Source organism: Protopterus annectens, chromosome 13.part0, assembly GCF_019279795.1.
Source record: "Protopterus annectens isolate FY-2018-M chromosome 13.part0, PAN1.0, whole genome shotgun sequence".
NCBI classification, from domain to species: domain Eukaryota; kingdom Metazoa; phylum Chordata; order Ceratodontiformes; family Protopteridae; genus Protopterus; species Protopterus annectens.
The window spans coordinates 90,737,490-90,758,771 of record NC_056747.1 but is presented as its reverse complement, the minus strand read 5'-3'; the positions used below and the strand labels follow the sequence as shown (position 1 = coordinate 90,758,771).

At 43.1% G+C, this 21,282-nt stretch overlaps 1 protein-coding gene across 6 annotated transcripts in view; it reads left to right on the top strand.

Annotated features, from left to right (window-relative positions):
• Positions 1-508: 508 nt before the first annotated feature.
• LOC122817606 (RNA-binding protein 3-like) overlaps positions 509-21,282 on the top strand; it is a 40,045-nt gene continuing 19,271 nt past the window's right edge. The window contains exons 1-4 of one of the 6 annotated variants that reach the window (XM_044090646.1): positions 509-655; positions 3,642-3,748; positions 3,828-3,934; positions 16,076-16,163. In XM_044090646.1, coding sequence (XP_043946581.1) covers positions 3,649-3,748; positions 3,828-3,934; positions 16,076-16,163 — 295 coding nt within the window. In that variant the 5' untranslated portion in view covers positions 509-655; positions 3,642-3,648. Of the gene's footprint in view, positions 656-1,025; positions 1,160-3,641; positions 3,749-3,827; positions 3,935-16,075; positions 16,164-21,282 lie in introns of those variants that run through there. The other 5 variants (XM_044090649.1, XM_044090647.1, XM_044090648.1 and 2 more) reach the window with 5 other exon arrangements.

The window sequence follows — 21,282 nt, the reverse complement described above, 5'->3', positions numbered from 1 at the left end:
ATTAATACATCCATAACCCCTTTTTCCCATTTTTGCACATGAGGTCAGGGTGTCACATCAGCAGTGACAATCATCTAGAGCCAGTGTTTACAGGAGGGGGAAGCCCTACCGCAGTAGTTTTTCCACACCACACACTCGCACGCACTTACTATAGCCAATTTACGAATGTCCAATCCCCTATTGCACGTCTTTGTAACGTGGGAGGAAATCTACGTGAACACAAGGACTCTGCCCAGAAAGCACCCCCAACCGAGAAATGAACTAGGAACTTCTCGCTGGAGGCAACAACAGAGTACCATTGTACATGTTAATTAAAATTTTAATTTCGTAATATTTTCTAGCCAAACATCCTGCTAAAATAACATCTATTCAATTAACAATCTAGACAAGTATAAAGCATAAACTAATTAGGAAACATATATTTATCTAAAAGAAAAAAAGTAACCATGTAACCCATTAAATTATCACAGTTCAGAAATTTCCGATGACGTCACTCTTCAATGCGACAGGTCGCGTAACGTTTAAACCCAAACGCTCCGTGATGTGGTATATTTGAAAGGGGTGGTTTTTGAAGTTCAGTAAGTTGTCGCGCGGAAGTCGTTGTTAGTTTTTACGTCTGGCAGTCTTTGTTACCAGGGGTATTGAGACAAGTACGGTAAGTGTTTGAATAATTTGTACTTTACGTATGGTGTTATGAGAGTAAATATTGTATTTTTGATTATTATTGAAGGGTACGAGTTATTTTACTTTTTGATGTCTGGTTAGCATGGGTGTGTGGAATGTTTTAAAGTTTAACCTGCTTATGACTTGGCTGAGAGCAACAAATTGGAGAGGGCTTTTACACCTGCTCAGTGTAAATTGTGGGAGGACTTTTTTTTTTTTTAAGGGTCTCGTTAAGTGTTTAGTAGTGTGAGCTTCCAACTGCTTTTTAGGAACTCTAAACCGTTTGTGTATGGCTGAATAGCTTGTGATCAGCGTAGCTTAGACCTCCGCTTTAGTTTAGTTTCAGAACTAAGGCGGTCAAAACCGGAAGGAGAGGTGTGGTTGTAAACGGCAAGTGGCGTTAGCACGTGTAGCTGTGTTAAGATGTATGTTGGAAGTCTGGTAGTTAAAATGAAATATTGAAATTTTGAAGCAGTTGCGGTGTTTTGCGGTTAAGGTATACTGTATTCATATTTGTTACCTGCACGCAGTAGCAATTTTTCGTTCCATAATAAACCATTCTTTCCCACGAGTGGGCTTAAACTAGAATTTGGTAAAGAGCTGCGAAACTTTTAATGTCTTGACATAAGCTTGAAATTTTAAAGTTATGTTTGGGTAGGAACGGTTGGCCTAGCTAGTGTCAGATGTGACAATGTGCCGTTATTGACGTGTCATAGTGTAACTTTTGCACACTGAAAAATCGTGGTGTAGCGGCCTACTTGCTTAGGCCATCGCAATGATTTTCATAAAAATGGAGGTTAAGTAGCTACGCTGTGAAGAGTGGGGGGGGGGGGGCTTGGGTCTGGAAGGATTTTGAGTGTAGCATTTCATGACTTAAAAGTTTTTTTTCATTTAAAAAAATATTACATTTCTAAATGTAGTGACTTGGCGAATGAATCTTGTATTCTTCTATTGGCCGTTTCTAAAATCACGTATGTAAGCACTAGTCTGATTCTGTGAGGAGTGCGTGTGACTTGCCTTGTCGTTCACGCTTTTAATTTTTGTCCAAGTTTCATTTAGAGTTCTAAACTCTTACTTTGACTTCTCGTCTTGCACAATGTCGCTTAAATTTTTGTTATGTCTCGTTTAGGCTCGATTTTCAACGTGGTGACTTTCGTATGCTTGGTTTTGCCAATGGGGGTCTTTACTCAATAAGAGGGGGATGCGTTATCCATGAATAATAAGTTGATATTGTTCCTACACTAACGCGGGGGGGGGGGGGGGCTTTCCAAGTATAGTAAAATTTCCCTAACATCATGAGCCCAGCTAGGATGTTGAGGGCCAGGCATCCATAAGCCATCAGACCATAATGAGCATGGCTACTAGGCCCGCAAACTTTCTATTTCGCGCTCCCCCCCGCTTAAATTTGGGTAGTAGACCAGTCAGCTTCACATGGATTCTTTGGAAGCTTCCCCAGGAGACTGGGACACTTCCGTCTCTCCATAAGGGTTCAAGTCTGAACTTCCCCTTTTTTTGCGTCCTCCTAAAAAAGCTTAACGATTTTGTGAGTTCTAAAGGAGTTGTGTAGTATTTGAAGATGCTAGTACTGATGGTGGAAAGCTCTTGCTTTTCCATCCTTGAGTACTTAAACCATTTTTAGGTTGTGTACAAAAGTGCCATATTTTCTGTTGGGTGGCTTCATTTAACAGGTTTGTAACTACCAATTTGCACTTCATTCTTTGTGTAGGAATGATGTATATTTATAGATTGTTCTGTGCCTGAGTATGTGTGCCAGTCTTATTCTGGGGTGGGGATGTCAGTTTAGTTCTATTGTAGCCTTGTCCCACCAAGTGTATACTAGGTAGCAGACATTTTGAAAATGTGTTTTGTAAGGGGGGGGGGGTGCAAGTGGCAAGATTGGTGTAGAGATGGTTGTGTAGTTAGTTCTGTAGCTGAGAACTGCTTCATGGCTCTTTCTAAATATCAGAAAAATGATAGCAATGGGATAGTGGGTCACTCTTTTTATGGTAGCAATAACTGAATTGGTTTTGTTGCAAGTATTTTATCTTGCAGGTCTTATCCCACTTGTGTGCAGCATGTCAAGTATATTTCATTTTATTATAGTGCACTTGGGGACGAGATCAAGCTTCTCAAGCATGCATAAGGTAGTGAGTGGCATTACTGTTGCTTTTTCATGTACTTGTAATGGGGTACAGCTGCTTCCATCTATAGTGAGTGGCATTTTGAGTAGACTTCATATTTGTGCTGTTTCAGGTTTAGATTTCTTTCCCAATGTAAGAGATGTATTCATTTGGTTTTGATTTAATTGTTGAGTGAACTTGTCCTTAGGCTGCAAGGACCCTGTTATTACAAAGGGTAAACCCAGTGCATGCATTAACACTTTAATATAGCAAGTACAAATGTGTAAAAACTGACTTGGAAGAATTGGTGGCATCCTCTAGTGATGGCTGAAGGTCAGGCCTGAACCTCGGGCCACTGAGCTGCTATTAACATGTCAGTACTGGAAGTATGAGATCTGGCATGAATGATGAATGTAAGTTAGGTTGGGGTTGGCATGAATGATGAATGTAAGTTAGGTTGGGGTTGGCATAATGGTTTGTGTAACTTGTGGGTATATAGGGTTTGATTCTCAGAAACTGGCTAGGTTGCATGGTACTTGAAAGACACGTGTACAGAATGGGTTGAAGTCCTGGCTGTTGTACAGAATGGGTTGAAGTCCTGGCTGCAGTCATGAAAACTAATGGTTGACTAGTCTGGATCCTGGGTGATGAGTATGGATGGGAGGGAGTGGCTATTGGGTAAACATCTGATTTGTCTAGTCGTTAGTCCTGACCTCCAGTCAGGCTGCGGTTGGGATGAAGCGGAAGTACTGAGGAAGGCCACTTTCCCAGTAAAGAGAAGGTTTAGAAGTCTTGTCTTTGATGCAGTTAATGTTTGCAAGTCTGGCACATCACTTAACTTGACAGTTTTTGTTCCAGATCCATCATGGGTGATGAAGGAAAGCTTTTTGTTGGTAACTTGAGCTTCAGAACAGATGACCGCACCCTAGAAGATTTATTTTGCAAATTTGGGACTCTCTCAGAAGGTAAGTTTCTGAAATGGTAAGTTAACATGTTCTAGGCAAGCTAAATATTTTAATACACTTTTTTTTTTTTTCTGTTCAGTTGTAGTGGTTAAGGAAAAAGACTCCCAACGATCCCGGGGCTATGGGTTTGTAACATTTGAAAATCCTGAAGATGCAAGTGATGCAGTACGTTCTGTAAATGGAAAGGTATTTCTGTATTTTTGTTCCATACCTAGCATGACATCTTTGGAGTTGCATTATTGTTGCCTTTCCCACTGGTGCTTTGTGTGCCTTCTTCCTTTGGCACCCCCACATGCATTGTGTGACCCTTGAAGTGGGTTTTCAGCTTTGACTTGGGTGTTCCTGTACAGTTTTTGCTTAAGGGTGATCCTGTTTGGTGACTTGGCTGTGGGGATGTAGAAACATTCTTTTGATTCTGGTAGCATTTGTTTCATAACTTACTCTTGTGTAAGACGTAGCAGGTAGTTTAAACTATTACTGCTGCTGTAGCTTGAGATGTGCCTTTGTCTACTAAGGATGCAACAGTTGGGACAGGTTCAAAGCTTTAGGGTGCCTTCATGTGCCCAAACAGTTAGAGGTCTGGGCTCCCTTTTTATTTTTTAAATGCTAGCTGAGAATACGGAAGCCCCCAACACCATGGATAGTTAAATGGGAGGAGGTAGATCTATGGTTTACACTGCGGGGGGGGGGGCCTATACAAAGGGACCCTCCCAATCCCAGAGCTGGCTTCTGAAATCCAGTTTGTGCTGGGACTGGACTTGGGTCGCATCCCCCCCCCCCCCCCCCCCTGTTAAGCCTTGCCAGAAGCCTGAAATGAACCCAGAATCCTGGGATTTCCTTGCAGTGACTAAGTTTGGGCGAGAAACTCCTGGAGTAGAACTAAATATAGATCTTTGTCCTGTGAAAGTCTTCTAGACTGGAATGCAATCCTGTGTTGGGACTTTCCAGTGTTCTATTGGAATCCCAGAGGAGAGAGCTCCTCAAAGTGAGCTTGTGGCTGTGGGACTGGTGTTCTTGGAGAGGCACCATTTTTTTACTTCACCATGGAAGTAAGCTGGTAAATTTTTCATCGGTGTCTTTCTAAAACACAAAGTCACTCTAATTGGGGGGGGGGCTGTTATTGAGCCAGGAATCTGTCCCATTTTCATGCTTTCCTCAACTGAGATCAGTTGATCTGATCCTTGAATCAATCTTGACATTTTACTAGTTTGGGTCCACCAACCTCTCTCCCTACCCATGATACACCACCTGACATCCCTCAGATCTTTCTCCACTATAGTTTAAACATGATTATCTGTCTTCAGTGGGAGAAGCTTCTTTCCTTGGGTCTTTTTCTACAAAAATGCCTCAGTTTTTCTTGAGGCATACCTACCATTTTACAGCCAAAGCACATGTTCTGTCATGGTACGCCTAAATTCTGTAATTGCCATTTGGTGTATTTTCCTTCAAGTTCGTTCTTTTAGTGTTTGACTAATTGCTGCTATTTTCATTTTCTTAAAATTAACTATGGAGAGGTCCGAGAAGGATCCAGCAGGTGTGGGCACAAGTTGCTTTTGTTGAATACCCACTGTTTATCCTAACCAGCATGAGTAGCCATTGTAGCACCCCTGCAGTGTCCTCTTTGGCAAGATCCAACTACATTTTTTGAAGTCACCCCCCCCCCAGTCCAGAGTCCTTTCCAAAGCGGACTACAATCTCTTCAAAGCCAGTATAGGAGCAGTGTTCAACACCATATCTGTGGTAACTTCCCCCTCGAGTGCAAACAAAGGGAATGCAGGTCAGGAACCTCTGCAGTACCATAATTTCAACCAAATTTGATTATGCAAGCCTGGAGCTCAATTTCTTTAGTGGGTGTTAGCAACACAATGGTTGGTACTCAGAGGAGAATAACCCAGGTATGCAGACAATACCTCTTATGGCAGATGCAGTCAGAATGGCTTCCCTCTGCCCAAGGCCATATTGACCTAGATTGGGTGGTGGGACTTTCCCAGGAAAAGTCAGAACAGAATCTGATCCCTTCTCTGCTCAATTTCATTCTGTTCTAGAACCTTTGGTGGGTTTGTTTAACGGAGATGTTGGCTCTACTATTCAACTCACAGCAATCTCTTTACTTTCATGTGGGATTTCAGCATTGTTCCCTGGCTTTCTCTAAACTGTACAAAGCCCTTTTGAACCTGCAGGTAAATGTGATTTTTAATTTTTGATACTTGGCAATCTGCTAGAATTTCAGAACTTCTAGCATTATTGTCCAAGTTCCCAATGCATACCAGTGCTTGCTTCATTTCCTGCCAAAGGTGTTAAAGGATTGGTTCATTTTGAACTTTGCCAGCATTTTTACAAATAAAGTGGAATATATGTTGCACTTGAATGTTCATAGGCAATTGCATTTCTATTTTAGACAGAAGATTAGAGCAGTTTTATTTCCTTTGCACAAATTTGGCGAATCTGTAAGGTAACTCTAGCTGGATGGCTGACTCGTATCTCTTATCTGTAATCAAATCTCCCCTTAACATGTCCATTTAAAAGCGCATTCAACCAGATGTATAACTTCTGCTGTATTCCAGTCTAGAGCTTGTACAGACAGTACATGTGCAGCTACAACTGGGTGGAATCCTGATGCCTTATCACTCATTGCAGCCTCTTTGGCTTAACTATACTTGGGGGAATATCCTTAGTCCACCCAGGAATTTAGTTAGCTGGCGACTCCTTCCCATTAGTTGAAGGCGTTGAGAATGGACAACATCAGAATGTACTTTAACATTCCATCTGTCAATTTTTTTATTCAGCTCCCCACCCTCTGTACCCCTCCATTTTCCATGATTGACTTTTTTGGAGTAACTAGCTACTTCAGGACACCTGTCTTGTGTTTAACTCTGGTTATGGTGGTATTTTTTATAGGCTATAGCCCACATCCTAGCTGTTAATCATTGCCAGAGTTGTATTTTCTTTGTAATTCCAGTACAGGCTGGGCAACTTTTCCATCTCTCTCAACTTCCTGATTTAAAGCCCACGTTTGTACTTCTCCCCCCCCCCCCCAGCCTTTGTGTTGCAGGGAAGCCACCTAGCTTAGTGGGGGTGGTGAGCCCTAGGTAACTGGTCTACCACAAGGAGTGGGGGGTGGCCAATAATTTGTAGTTGGCAGTTTGGGCAGTCTTTCCATCTGTCAACTTTTTGATTTTTAAAAGCCTGTATTTGCACTTGAATTTGCTTCGTGCTTGGCACTTGTTCAGAACACAAATTATTACAGTACTCAACCTTTCCCATTACCTAGAGGAAAACAGTTTTTGTACATTCCTTAGAAAAACAGCTCTTGTACTCTTTCCTCACCTTTGTAGAGGAAATTAGTTTCAGCCATGTCCAAGGGTCATATCCCAGTGTTCTCTCCTATCTGAATTTGGGCATCTTGGGGCAATGTAGCAGTTGTCTCATGACACTGACAACCCTCTCCGACCTGTAAGATGCACTTATCCAGCCAAACAGGAGGTAAAGCCCCACTAAATCTACACCAAAGTCCACAAATGCATTTGTGGAGGCTCTTAATCTGCTGAAGCAAGAGATCTCCAAAGCAGAAATGCAAGCATCCTCCACCCCCCCCCCCAACACAACCTAAATGACACCTAGCCCACAGACTGTGTGCCACTAAACCACAGCCCATAAGGCAACTAGTACCCAACCTACTAGTCGTAGGTGACTCGGACACACTGGCTGAACAAGGTTACTATCGGCTGTCCATTGGGTGCCAGGATCCACCACAACACACTCACTCGGGTTACTCCAACTAAAAATAGGATTCCTTGTCCATGTGGTTGTGAACAACCTGAAATGTACCTCCCTGGACTACATGGAAGAGCTCTCCGATCTTATAGCCCAGGCAGGTATGACCCTAGCCCTGAGAAGCATTCTACTATTGCCCAGAATGATACTGCAGTAAAAGGACAAAATTACTTAAAACAGTTGGCTAAGTTTCTGGTGTCATTCTAAGGGGATCCAGTATCTGTCTACCTGGGATGATATGGTCGACTGACCATGATGCTTTGCCAGATGGCCCCTGGAATTCCAGATACTGGCTAAGGGTCTTGCCACCACTATAGTGCCACTTTTTAGGCTGGGTTCAAATGACAAATTCACCAGTAAAAACAGGCAAGCAAAAACTGAGGGTAATGCTACTTAATGCTGGAAGTCTAAATCTCAAAATGCCATCACTTGAGGCACTCCTTTAAAATGGAGAACATGGATATCTGTGTAGTGACTACCTGTTTCAAGGCTGCAGAGCACCCCTGTACTGATGTATACCACACTTCAGCCATGGAACCTGGACCAGAACACCAAAGGTGGAGGTGTTCATAATAAGGTATCCACAACTCCATGCTAGTTGCTCTGCATCATGGGTTCATAGGTACTAGGCTATCTGCCCAAAGGCATTTTAAGCCTAGCCAGAATGTGGTGGCTTTTGCCACCCCCTTAGATTAGTTCCCTGTGCCTCTGTCCAGCAGAGCCAAGTGATCCCCAGAGGTAAACTTGTTTCCCATCCACTCTTCGAGTGTTAGCGAGGAGCTCTGCCTAATGTAGACTGGGATCTTGTTCCAAACCATGGGAAGTCTCTGGGACAGGAATGTATCCCTCCAGCACATCCTATTTATTGTTGGGTTTAAATCCCCAGAGTGTGTGGCTTGGGGATAAGTTTTTCTTTAGTGGAGTATGTCAACCAATTCTGGTTTGGACATGGCCTTGTATGTCAGGCAGAGATCACCTCTGAGGCAGTATGCAAGAGTACAGCTGTAATTTCTTCAGTCGAGCTGCATAAGGCATGTGTTTTGAGGCCAGTGATCCTCTTGGTGAGGTACTTCTGTGGTCTTTCCAGCCATTGCAGGTGTCTTGTAAGGTACATCCCAAATGGGACATTGTACTGGGTCTGATTAGTGATGAGTAGAGGGGCACAATGACCCCTTTTGATCTGGATGCAAACCCTTTTGTGATTAGGTGGGCCACGTAGAAGGATTTTCTAACTACTTTGGCAATGTGATTGTCAAAGGTGAGACTATCCACTTGGGTCCCCAGATCCCTTATTAAGTTTCTTCTATGTGGTAGTTTGTGGGTACTGTTCCAAAGGGGATGTCTGTGCACTTTTTGGCATTTAGCTTGAGGCCATGATTTTGACACCAGGTATCCATCTCAGCAAGGCCCTTTTGGAGGATGTCTGTCAGGCGGAGACTCAGTTATAGCCCCTAGTTTGCAGTCTGCAAACTTGGTCGGCCATAAGTCCTCCTGTGCTTGCCTGTACCTCTGAGAAGTATGCCAAACAGGAGGGGTTCTAGGACTGAGCCCTGGGGAAACTCCACTTGTAATCAGTTTTGGAGTCTGACCTAGCTCCCACAACTCGCCATGTGGGTTCTGTCCATGAGCCAGTTGGCACCCCATCTTGTGATGTAGGGGTTTATGTTCAGGATGGTGAGCTTGTCTAATACCAGAATGGGGAATGGTGTTTAAGGCCTTTGCAAGGTCTAGGTAGGCTGTGTACCACCTTTCCCTCACCTATACCCTTGGTAACTGTCCCTATGTCCGCCAGGTTTAGGAGGCATGATCTGCCCTTAAAGCCGAACTGGGTAGGATCCAGTGTTTGGAGGTTCCCAATCTGTTTAATGAGTTCCATGATGCACTCCATAGCCTTGCAGACCAAGCTATTCAGGCTTATAGGGCGATAGTTCCTGAGGGTCTGTTGTGGCTCCACCTTTGTGGAGTGGAATAACAGCTGCTGTGCGCCACTCTATGGGTACGTGGCCTGTGGAGAGGCTGGGTTTGAACAGTGTTTAGGTGAGGGGTTAGTTTGTCTGAGCTTGTGTCGGACGCACCCTGGAACACTGTCCGGTCCCATTGATGTTTTTGGCTTTGGAGAGGGATGTTTTAACCTGCTGAACCTGTCTGCCAGGATGTTGGTATCTGTCGGTTCATTGTAGTTTATGCCATTTTACACTAACTCCGAGCAGATCGGAGCATTGCCACTTAGATTCTTGACATAGCTAAAGAATGCTTTGTGGTTCTTTGGAGTCCTTGGCAGTCTTTCTTTCAAAGCTCGCCTTGGATGATTTTGAGGGATTGTAGTTTCGTGCTTGTACTGATCAGGGATGTCTTCCCTTGATTTTATTCACATTTTTTTTTTTTTTTTTCCTGTACTAGTTTCCTCCTATTGTATATCTTGTATGGCAGGAGTCCACCGGACTAGTTTCCTTTTCTTGGAGTGAGTCTTGGTTTTGCTTGGGGTGGCATGATCGTGCATTCTTGTAGGTGCCTGTAGAATGAATTTGCAAAGAATTTTGCAGCTTGGAACAGTTATCCTTCAGCATGGGGTCTTTGAACCTTTCCGTCTCAAGTAGCATGAAGTTTGCTTTTGAAAGGTTTTTCATTTCTCTTGTCCAGGGGTGGAATGTGGATATCCAGAGTGATTTGTCAGATCTAACCAACAAGGGGTTGACATGTGGAACACCAGTTGCCCATGTTGATGACCAGGTCCGATATGTTACCTCTGGTGGGAGTGTTTACCAGTTGAACCTGGGCGTTTGAGTTTATAAATTCTAGGAAATGTTTGGTAAGGGAGTTAATACTTGAGTAGTTCTCCCAGTTATGTTTGGATAATCGCCCGATATTAGGGTGTTTGGTAGGACGTTTGTTTCCAGGAATGCAGAATGGGTGGTTCTGGTACATGGTGGGTGATCTGTAGCAAGTTACAATTTGAATTGCAGTCTTGCCCATTAGCTGCACGTGGATTCTCTCTGAAGCATCGTGCTGTGCCACTAACCTGGAGGTGTGGGTATCCTTGAATATGGATACACCCCCACCGTTTGTATTTCTGCTTGGGTTCTGTGGCCAAAATGTATGGTACGAGTTGTAGCCTGGTAGTGCTGGGGTGCTCTCTGGAGCCTTAAAACCAGGCTTCTGTTGCTGCACACCTTTTCTCCATACAGAGTGCCTCAAGTGCATGCATTTTGAGGTTGACTTCTGGCATTGAGTAGCATTTGCGGTGATAGGGTTGTCTTGAGCCTTGCCTAAAACAGGCACTATGGGGTGGGTGGCAAGAGCCTTGGCCAGTATTTGAAAGCCTAAGGGTGACTGGTGCAAGCCATCTCTAGCGAAGCAGCATGGCTTGTCTAGCATGTCATCCCAGGCAGACACTGGATCCCCTTTGACACCAGAAATTTGGCCAGTTGACTGAATTGTTTCTTTATACCGTGGTATCATTCTTGGTGAGGGCAGGATGCTGGTCAGGGTCATACTGGCCTGGGCTATGTGATCAGAGCGCTTCCATGTCTCCATGTAGTCCAGAGGTACGGCTCAGGTTATTCACTCCAATATGGACAATGAGTCATATTTGTACTTGTTCTGTAATCTGAGTGCTTGTGTTATGTGGTGGATCCTGGTGCCAGACAGGCAGCTAACGGGAACCTTCAGCCTAGTGAGTGGGAACGTCAGTTTGGCTGACTATAGTCTCCTATTAGTATGTTTGCCTTAAGGGCTGTGATTGCATGGCACACTGGTTTTGTGAAGTGTATTTCATGGTTTGTGTGTGGGGGGGTGGAGGTTGCTTGGATGTTTGCTTTGGAGGTCTCTGGTTTTTGCACTTATTTAGAGCCTGTAGCATGTTTTCCATGTGTGTGTGTGTTTTTTTTTTTTTTCCCCAGTGCTGCTTTAATGGGTTTGTGAGACTGGTGGTGTGATGCAAGTATTTATCTTCTCGACTGTCTGATCCAGTCTTGGGTTGAGAGCTTAGCCTCCAGTTTGGCTGTATAATTGCATTTCTTGCATGTATGTGTTTTGGTGGTAGGAGGAGGGGGTTGTCTGTACATGGGGCAATTGTAACACTGCCTCAAAATGCCCAGATTCACCAGCTGGACTGGAGTACACCTGAAACTGCCCTTTGGATGTGCCTGGATGGGTACAGTTGAGTTTTACTGGATGGCTGGTAAGGTCGAATAGAGCTTTGTCCTCCTGTACAGAACAGGAGGGTCTAGTTGCTAGGGTTTAGAAGTGCTTGCTATAAGTTGACTAAGTGCCAGGCTGAAAAATGAGTGGCTTGAGTGCTTAAGTTGAAAGTTTGTCTAGTTCCAAGGGAAAATTTTGAAGCTAAGACTTGCGGAGCCAGGAATGGTTTACCCTAGCTAACCAGTGCTGCCCGGCACAACCATGCAAACATGGTATAGCAGGGAAATGAAAGAGATTGGCCCAAAATGGCCAAATTACTAATTACTGGGCAGAAACCACTCCTCCAGGGACAGGCTGCTCAAAGCTCTCCTCTCACAGGTGAACAGAACTTCCTTCTGTCCAAGTAAGATATGGGAAGACAGATTTGTAACAGCCCTGAATTCAGCACCAACCTGAACTGGACTATACTAGCTTAGAAAGGCAGGAAAATGTGTTTCTTTTAAAAAAAAAAAAAAAAAAAAAAAAAAAGGCAGATACACTCAACACTCTAAATGCACAACAAAGGATACTTGTGTATTGCAGATCAGAGTTGTCGGTTCCACTGCTAGTAAAGTAGAAAATGCAAATACGGTAAAAGTAGATGAATAAACTGGTTACCCAGTTAACCAGAAAAGAAGCTCAAAAACTGAGCCCTGTTCCTGCAGTCTTCAGACAAGTACTAACTGCACACCCCTGCTTACTAGGGTGCAGGGGAACCTTCTCCAAAAAAAGATGGCCTGGATCAGTGCTAAAGTTATACAAACAAAAGCTAGATTCGGCAAGCCTGAAGCCAAAGTGCTTAATCCAGAACTAATGCACATAAACAGTGGGCCTTCAGTCAGCATTTCCCAGCTTAGGATATGCAAGCTACCTGTCCTGCCACAACTGTGCAGACCACAAACCTTAATGTAAAACAGCCTCTATGAAGCCAGAGTGCTTAAACCAAAATACTTAGAATAACAGTTTGTTTCATCAGGCTACTACCAAGCAGTAATAAATGCAGCAGACTAAAATTGGGTACTTTTAAGAAAAGCAAAATTAAGTAGGAGGAAAGACAAATACAGTAAAAGCAAATGAAATGGTTATCAAAGTGCAACTAACTCTGGGCAAAACTGCAGTCCAAATTGTAGTTTACTACAGATCCCCCACCATGTCCCAGCATTCCCACTATTGATGTACTGAAAATATTGGGGTTCAACCAAACATCCTAATGGTAGGTTGATTTATTAACTGGGAAAATTACTAGTGTGCTATCTTCACTCAACGCTTTCTGAAATTCATAATTTCCAATTCCCTGGATCATATCCATATGCCCACCAGAGGCAACCATGTCCTAGACCTAATCATTATCGACATGAGTGACCAGTGTTAGACACGAAGTAAACTCCTCTTTGGTCTGATCTCAAGTTATTGCAAATTTTTTTGTTTAATCTACACTTTGCTTTCTGTTGGACTTTTCTCTTATTCCAGAAAACTTCCTTTCTAAAGATCGCACCCAGTTGTTACACTATTCAATACTTAAAAAGCTGGTTTAGACTGACAGGTGGCCCCTGTTATAACATTAAGTTTTAGACTTGATTCTTTAAAATCTTTCACTACACTTAATTGCATGTTACAAAACCATTACACTTTCTAATATTCGGAGATCAAAGAACATGAGACTGCTGCTATTCAAAATTGCATGTCTTTCTACAGAGCGAAGGGCAGTCATTCATAACATAGCAGTGAACTAGTTTCAGAAATTTTCACATTGAAACTATTTGCTTACACTTTTTTTGTTCTTTTGAATTGCTTATGCTTTCCCACAAGGTGGCAGCAAGTGAGCTCAAGATGCCTGAAAGGATACTTTGAGGATAAAAAGCACGGGTGAAACTGACAAGCTGAGTAAAACTACAATTTCAGATCCAATTTAAGACAATTGGAACTTCCTGTAAGAACCCCTCCCCCTTGCCATAGCTAAAGCTTACATCATGTTCAGACCAGAATTGAAACCATTTGGGACTGTCCCTTCATTACTTTAATGTCTAAGCAATTCCAATACTGCAACTCATGGCTCTACACCACTGTGCTCACTCAGTATTTCTAGAGTACTATGTGGGGAAATCTGTTTTCATTGCACCCCAACCACATGTTCCATTCCCTATCGCCTCCAGCACTTCTAGAGGAAGAAATCTTGGTGTAAATACACATGTATTTAAAGTAAGCATTTAAATTTACTCTAATGCATTTGGGGGGGCATGTAGGTGTCCCACTTCCTTGTGAATTGCTTTTTTTCACTCCTAGTGTTTCTAACGTTCTGTTATCGTGTGTTTTTTGTATACCGTACTAATTATCCCTTTTAAATGTTTTTTGGTTAGATTCAACTAAACTCTACCAGGCATATCTTTAATTTTGAATTCCCTTACCCTTTCCTTTTTGCTTTTATTTCTATAGCCCTCTAGTAGGGATTGCAGCCTCTAGCTTGCAGTCCAAATGGCATGTCTGCCTAGTCTCATTCTCAACTTTTTAAATGTGTTCCTAGTGCTTACTTTTTGACAGTTCTAACATACAATTTTTTTTTTGCCTTATCTCTTTCCAATAACCATTTTTAACGGGTGAATGGGTAAGTGCTAGTGTCAACTGTATTTTGGTTAGCACATGAAAGTGTTCTGTAAAATTTGTGTACTTTTGCCTAGATGGTCATAGATTTTCTTAACTATCCCCCCATTAATTGTGTGGCCATTTTAAATGTCTTCAGCTTGTTACTTGCACCTACCGTTTGACAGATCTTTTACAGTTTATTTGAGCTTTTACGTATTAAACAACCCCCCCCCCAAAAAAAAAAACATTAAATTTCAAATGAAGCTTAACCCTCCTAATTTATTCAAACAGCTGTGCAAAAACAGGGTTAACATAGCCTAAAATGTAAGGTTATCCATATTAGGGAGCCTGTTGCAGCATGTGCTTATTACTAATTGCCATCTTGGTTATCCATATTAGGGAGCCTGTTGCAGCATGTGCTTATTACTAATTGCCATCTTGGTTATCCATATTAGGGAGCCTGTTGCAGCATGTGCTTATTACTAATTGCCATCTTTATTCCCTTCCCAGCTTAACTTTTCCAAGTGTCAACTTTTAGCTTCAGAAGTGCTTGGGCTTGTTGCACACCAGCTTATCTCCTTGGGAGCCTAAAACTGCAACTGCAGGTTTCTCAAACTGAAGATTTTTTGCTGAGGGGAAAACGTGTCATTACACAAGTATTCAAGCCAGTGGCCTTTAATCCAAGCTTGCATCAAATGCACAGTTTTTCCTTGGATGTCATCCACCACAACCCTAGATTGGTGTACCATGCTCTTTCCACTTGCCTACACTTCCTAAAAACATTCTCTCATACAGCAGTTAACTGAATGCTTTACTGCACAATGAGATTTTATAATGGATTTTCATGTCCTAAGAAGCATAATTGGTTGCACTAAGTCCGGGCGTCACCCTTTTGTTGCATAGCTGTTTCACACATGACTTTTATAGTCTTGTTCACTAAATTGCAGTGTTTCCATCTTCCCATCCCCAGACCCTGGTTCAAGTGAGCTTTTTTCCTAGTAGACTTCCATGCCTTTTCTCATATTTCCCTTTAACATTCAGAAGTTCTGAGAACAGTCCCTTCTGTTGTCCCTATTTGTTAAAACCAGCTCCTTATTTCCTCATTTTTTTGCATAAAAAGTTTTTCTTCTGGGGTAAACTGTTAACTGCCTGACATTCCCAGATTGCTTTTCTGCCTGGTGTACAGTGAGTTAAACTGTTTCCAGCTATATTTTGCCCTTCTGCTACAGTTTATCATTAAAATCTTTCTCTAATGGGTTTTGGCAGTGCCCTTTAAACTGTCTTCTGAAATACCAGTCACTTGCTTATTGTGCTTTCGTAACAGGTGCTCCTTCCAGTGTTCCTAAATGTTCTCTCTGAAAACAGCTCAATTTTAGCTCATCCTGTTAGTGTGCAGCCACCTTGGAAGTTATGGTTTTGTATTTTGGGCAGATTCTGGACTGGTGCTGGTGACTTCCTTTTCACAACTTCTGGAAAGCCATGTCTTCACAGCAACTTTTGAAGTGAGCGTTTTATCAAATTAAAACGCGGTTACAAAAATAAGGAGCAATGTTTGCTTACCACACAACTTGTCTTTCTAAGAGAAACCTCTCCTAGCTCTTGATGAATTGAATTTTACTTTTATGCTGAGCAAATATTGGGATTTGCAGTAATATGCATACAAATGTGGTACTAAGGTCAGGTTTCTAATATGGATTTGGGTTTTTGGCTTTACTTGGACAGTTATTTGTGCAGTGAGGATTTATTGCCCCCAAATGTGACTTTTTTTTTTTTTTTTTTTTTGGTATTTTTTAGACTGTTGATGGGCGACAGATTCGTGTTGACTTTGCAGGCCAGCCTTCTGGTAGACGTGGCGGCAGCAGTGGTGGAAGAGGTAGCAGAGGTAAGCAAAACAAAATGTTGCTTGCTCTTTCATTGTGCATGGTTTCTCACCCTGACTTCACTGGGGATTGTTACTGGTATTTTGATGTAGCAAGTGGTATGTGGATTCTAAATGCAGCTGTTCATTGATCTGGCCAGCTCCTTGGGCAGGACTGCAAGCAGTGTTGGAAGTTGTGGTAGAAATGGCATTGCTGTCTAGTATTGCAATCCCTCTGAAGGGGGTGTGTAGAATACTAGGACGTGGTCCTGTAAATATGCTTGGTTCACAAAGCTGGCTGTTCTCTCTGGCATGGGAGAAGGCATAGCTGTGTGGCCCAGATTACTAGCTTGCTTCCAGCAAAAGGATTCTTGAAGCATTTTATTTCAGGTGTTCACCTTTCTTGGTACCGCCTATGCTACTTTTTCATGAAGTAAAGCCTACATGGAGTATTAGCATTGCAGTCTAAGCTTAGCTTGTATGTGAGCAAGCTTGTGTAGCAAGTAGTCTGGAAGATTGCACCAGTCCAGTCTGAGCAGCATAACTTTCTGAGGCTGTGTTCTTGATGGAAATGCGCTTCTATTTGCAGCAACTTTCATATTTGCTTGTGTTTGAGTTGCCCATTTGTTCAACTCTCCAAAACATAAACTAGGAAGGCCACAACTTTCCAGAGCTGCCACAACTTTCCAGAGCTTTGTGGAATCTCTCACCCTGCCCTACTAGAGCTGTTCCATACATGTAAGCCTCAACTCAAATTTTACCCGCTTGAAAGGCCTGAGTAATGTGTAACATCAAAAACCTGGAGACTTGGGCAGCCTCTGGAAGAGCAACTATCTCTGGGAATAGATTTCCCATACAGGTCTTAGTACCTCAGACCCTCTTGTAACAGAGTGGATTGGGAACCAGATTTGTCCAAGGGGTTCCACTGTGTCCCTTGTTGACTAGGACAGCTGGTGTAAATTTTTCTCTAGCCTCTTGGCTAGGCTTGTAAGGACCCCAGGGCTGTTAGCCTAGTAACCTCCTACGATCCTGTGACGTGTGGGAGATCCAAGTTTCTGTAGGAGGTCTGGGAAAGTAGAACAGCAATTCTAAAGGTGGAACAAGTGTCCCATTCGTAAAGTACTTCTAAAATCCAACTCTCTATTGGGTGAGCAGTTGACATGGGGGTTAAGCCTGCCAAGCTGTGTAAAGAAAGCCTTTAGTCTGGGCTTCTCTCAACTCCATGTCATGCAGATGAGGGAAGTTATTTAACCAGTGTTCCCAGGCAGAGTCTGAAAATAGTCTGAATCCTTGCCTTATCTCTGCAAAGAGTTGAGGGGAAAGGTATTTAAATGTACAAAGGATCCATTTCAAAAAGGGAAGTTGGTAGTTGCAGACAACTCGTGTGTATGTTGAATCAAACCTTAGTTGATCCAAAAATGGTGACCAAAACTAATGGGAAAGGGTTAAGAATACTGACCATGCAGTCCATTGAAGGGTAATGCAACCAGACTCCAGTGAGTTGTGAAACACTTTGTACATGCTTTATTTTGAGGTTGCTACAGTCTGCTGCTTTCTAAAGGCAGATAACATTTGAATGCAGGTACTGTAGAATGTCCCACATTGTTAAGTATCCCTAAATTTCTGAAATCTATATGTGCATAATGACAAGATTAAGATTGTTCTGCACGGACTAGTATTTTATCCAAGTAAGAAACTTTCCTCGCATTATAACAAAGGTCTGCTTTTAAAATTGGTGGTCTAAATACACTTCTATATCCCACCACCCAAAGGTTCGAAATTGTGCTGCATCAATTGTGGGATCCAATGTCCATCTTCATCCTTGATGGGTTCAGTTCTGACATCAGAGTTGACTCTGCCATTACTACATCTCCTGCCAGCCAAAACTTAACTCTAGCACTAAAGTATATCCCAGTGGTCAGTTTGCTCTGACTCTCTAGTCCAGATAGGTCTGGGTTTAAACTTTGTCACTGTAGGATGCTGCTCAGAATACATTACCTGGTGTCATTCTAAGGGGATCCAGTATCTGTCTGCCTGGGATGACATGATTGATGGACCTTGATGCTTGTCCTAAGATGGCCTGCATCTGTCACTCCTGGGCTTCAGGATACTGTCCAAGGCTGCCACCCCTGTAGTGCCTTTTTAGGCATTTTTCTAAAAACCAAGTTACCACTAACAGCTATATATAAAAAATTGCAATAGAGTTATGCTGCCAAGTCTGCATCTCAATGCACTCTCTTGAAGCACTCCTTAAAATGAATACTGACATTTTGTGCTGGAACAGACCTGGTTCAAAACTGCAGAAAGCATCCCTGCACTACCAGGCCATAACTCATTCCACATCATTTGGCCCCGTAACTTAGAGAGCAAAGCTCCAAAGGCAGTGGTGTTTCCATATTCATAAAGTATGTGCACACCTCCAGACTGGTAGGCCAACATAATTGGAGATTCTTTAGGTGCAGCTGATATTGGGTAAGACTGCGATTTTTCTGGTCATAGCCTGCTGTAGGTCCCCAACAATGTCCCTAGACTCTCTCCACATTTCCAAGCATCCTGGAGAATATTTGTATCTAATGGAACTCATAGTGGGTGACTTCAACTACTCCATTAACTGGGAAAACTACTCTTGTACTAATAACCTGCCCAACGTTTCCTGGAATTCAGTCAACTCCTCCCTGGTTAGATCTGACAAACTAATCGCCTTGGAAATCGACATACCTCCACTCCACCCCCTGCAAAGGTAACAACCATGGAAAAACCTCTCCAAAGCTACCTTTGGTCTCCTAAAAACAGTGGCTAACTTCACTGCACTCATGCAAATGGAGAACAGTTGCATGACTGGCTTACACCAATGCACCGTACGATCACTTGCACAAATGCATGATCTCTGCATACCCAATAAAACCAAGACACTCCAAAAAAAGCCAGTTGGTGGTCCCCTGCTGTAAACTCTACAACTGAAGGAGGAAACTGATGTGGAGTAAAGAAGTTTCAAGACTGGAAAAACTCATCAGCCTCAACAAAAAGTAGAGATACCTCATCAAATCCTCGTTCTTTTCTTTTTTCTTTATCTTTTCTCTTTTCGCGCTCTCGCTCTCCCTTCTCTCTTGCACGCTCGCTCTCCCTTTCTCACCCCCCCCCCCCAAAAAGGACCAGTCGCAATACTAATAATTGCCAGGCACCCAGTATTATTGCTGCACAGGTTAAAACAGCACTGTCCCAAGGCCAAGAATACAGCTTCTGTGGGACCTGACACAATCCCTGGTTATGTTCTGAATGAACTAGTGAAGTGGCAACTCACCTGTGTTCAAAACAGCCTCATCTCAGGCTTTGTCCGTACCAAATGGTGCACTGCTCCAGTCATCCCTCTCCACAAAGGAGTGACTACAAACTCTGGGAACTATCATCCCTATAGCCAGAGTCTGATGCGTAAAGCTATGGAACGCATAATCATGGGCCTAATGAGGATAGAGGGAATAGCCAGAGTCTGATGCGTAAAGCTATGGAACGCATAATCATGGGCCTAATGAGGATAGAGGGGATCTCTAACATCTATCTCCCACAGTTTGGTTTTGTGAAGAGTAGATCATGCCTGGTCAACTTGAGTCTTGTCACAAGAGCTGCGGCTGAAGGCAAGGTGGTTCATACAGCCTACCTTAATCTGGCTAAGGCCTTTGATACCATTCCCCACTCTAGAGTCCTAGAAGGTCACTAGGCTAGGAATCCACACCTATGAACCCAAGTCCCCCAAGACTGAACCCTGGACTATGCTGCTTGTTTGTGGGTCAAGTTTGTGCTTGAGGTGGCTTCCCCCCTTTTGACTAGGTGGGTACTCTGCCAGTTTGCTACTTATCTGGTAACCTACAGCTTGCCTAGTTGAGAGGGTTCATCTGTTATGCCAGTGGGGAGGCTTTGGCTAGATGGGTGATGTGCAGTCCCCCCAACCTTTCAATGTCTGTCATGTTAACCAAATTTAGCAGACATGACAAAGCCAAACTGAGATTGGAGGCTGCCAATGTCCTTTTAAATGTGGTCTGATCTGTTCTATGGCCTTTCAGACCAGGCTAGTTGGGCACATGGGTCTAATTTCCAAGATCAGTGAACACTCTGCCTTTGAAGTCACAGGTGGCTGTCTTGCACTTGGCCATGATGAAGCCAATACTCAAGCCTTTGGCTGAATAGGGCACCTAATGGGGCTGCAGGTTCCTACTTGCATTTATGTAGAATGCAGCCTGGCATGTTATCTGGTCCCATGGAGGCTGTATTTCTCCGTTTTGAGAGCAGTGATGACCTGTTCCTAGATCTAGATGTAAGGGGGCAGGTACTGGGATGTCCTAAGATTTGTAGAGGGGGTGAAGTTGGCCATAAAGTCAGCTTTTTCTATGGCATTTGTATATGTGGTGTTCAGTAAATGTGGCAAATTTGGACTCTAAAAAGTTTGCTTTGGAGGATTTCACTAGTGCCCCTAGTTTGCTTGTTCCAGCTAAGTAGACATAATTGGGCACCTGCTCCTTGGTTTTGGACAGCAATGTTTTCCTTTTGTTTACTGTAGATGTCCACCTTCCTTGTGGAGGATTTAGTCCTGTCTGGTATCCTGATTCCATGCATCTGTAGAAATTATTTTGTGCTTTTGTTGTAGTTTTGGACATTGATGCCAGTTCCTAAGGGGGGGGGGGGGGTTGTGAAGCTGTGTATGCTATTCTTCAATTTGTAATCTGCTTTGGAGAAGCTTTTTTTCTGCAAGTCCAAGATATCACCTTTGGGTATCTACTAGCTGTTCAAAGGCATTTGCTTTGCTAAAATTGAGGAATCTGATTATTTGTGTTTTGCCATGAGTAGTTCTTCCAGACTTTTTGGGAAGTTAGTCAACCAAGATCTGGGTGAAGGTTTCAAATGATGTCTTTGAATAGATGGGTTGGGCCTAGTCAGATTTGGTGGCCAGTAGCAGGCTATGATTTGAATAGGGGTCTTGTCAATGGTTAACTGCATCTGGAGTGTCTGTCGTGATTTGACCAGCCTGGAGGTGTTGAAACTCCACCTCCTTTGGTTTTACTGCCCACAGTTTGGGGTCTGAATATATGATAGGATGAGCAACCAAGTAAGGCTGGGGTGCTCTCCACAGCTTTGAACCAGGTTTCTGACT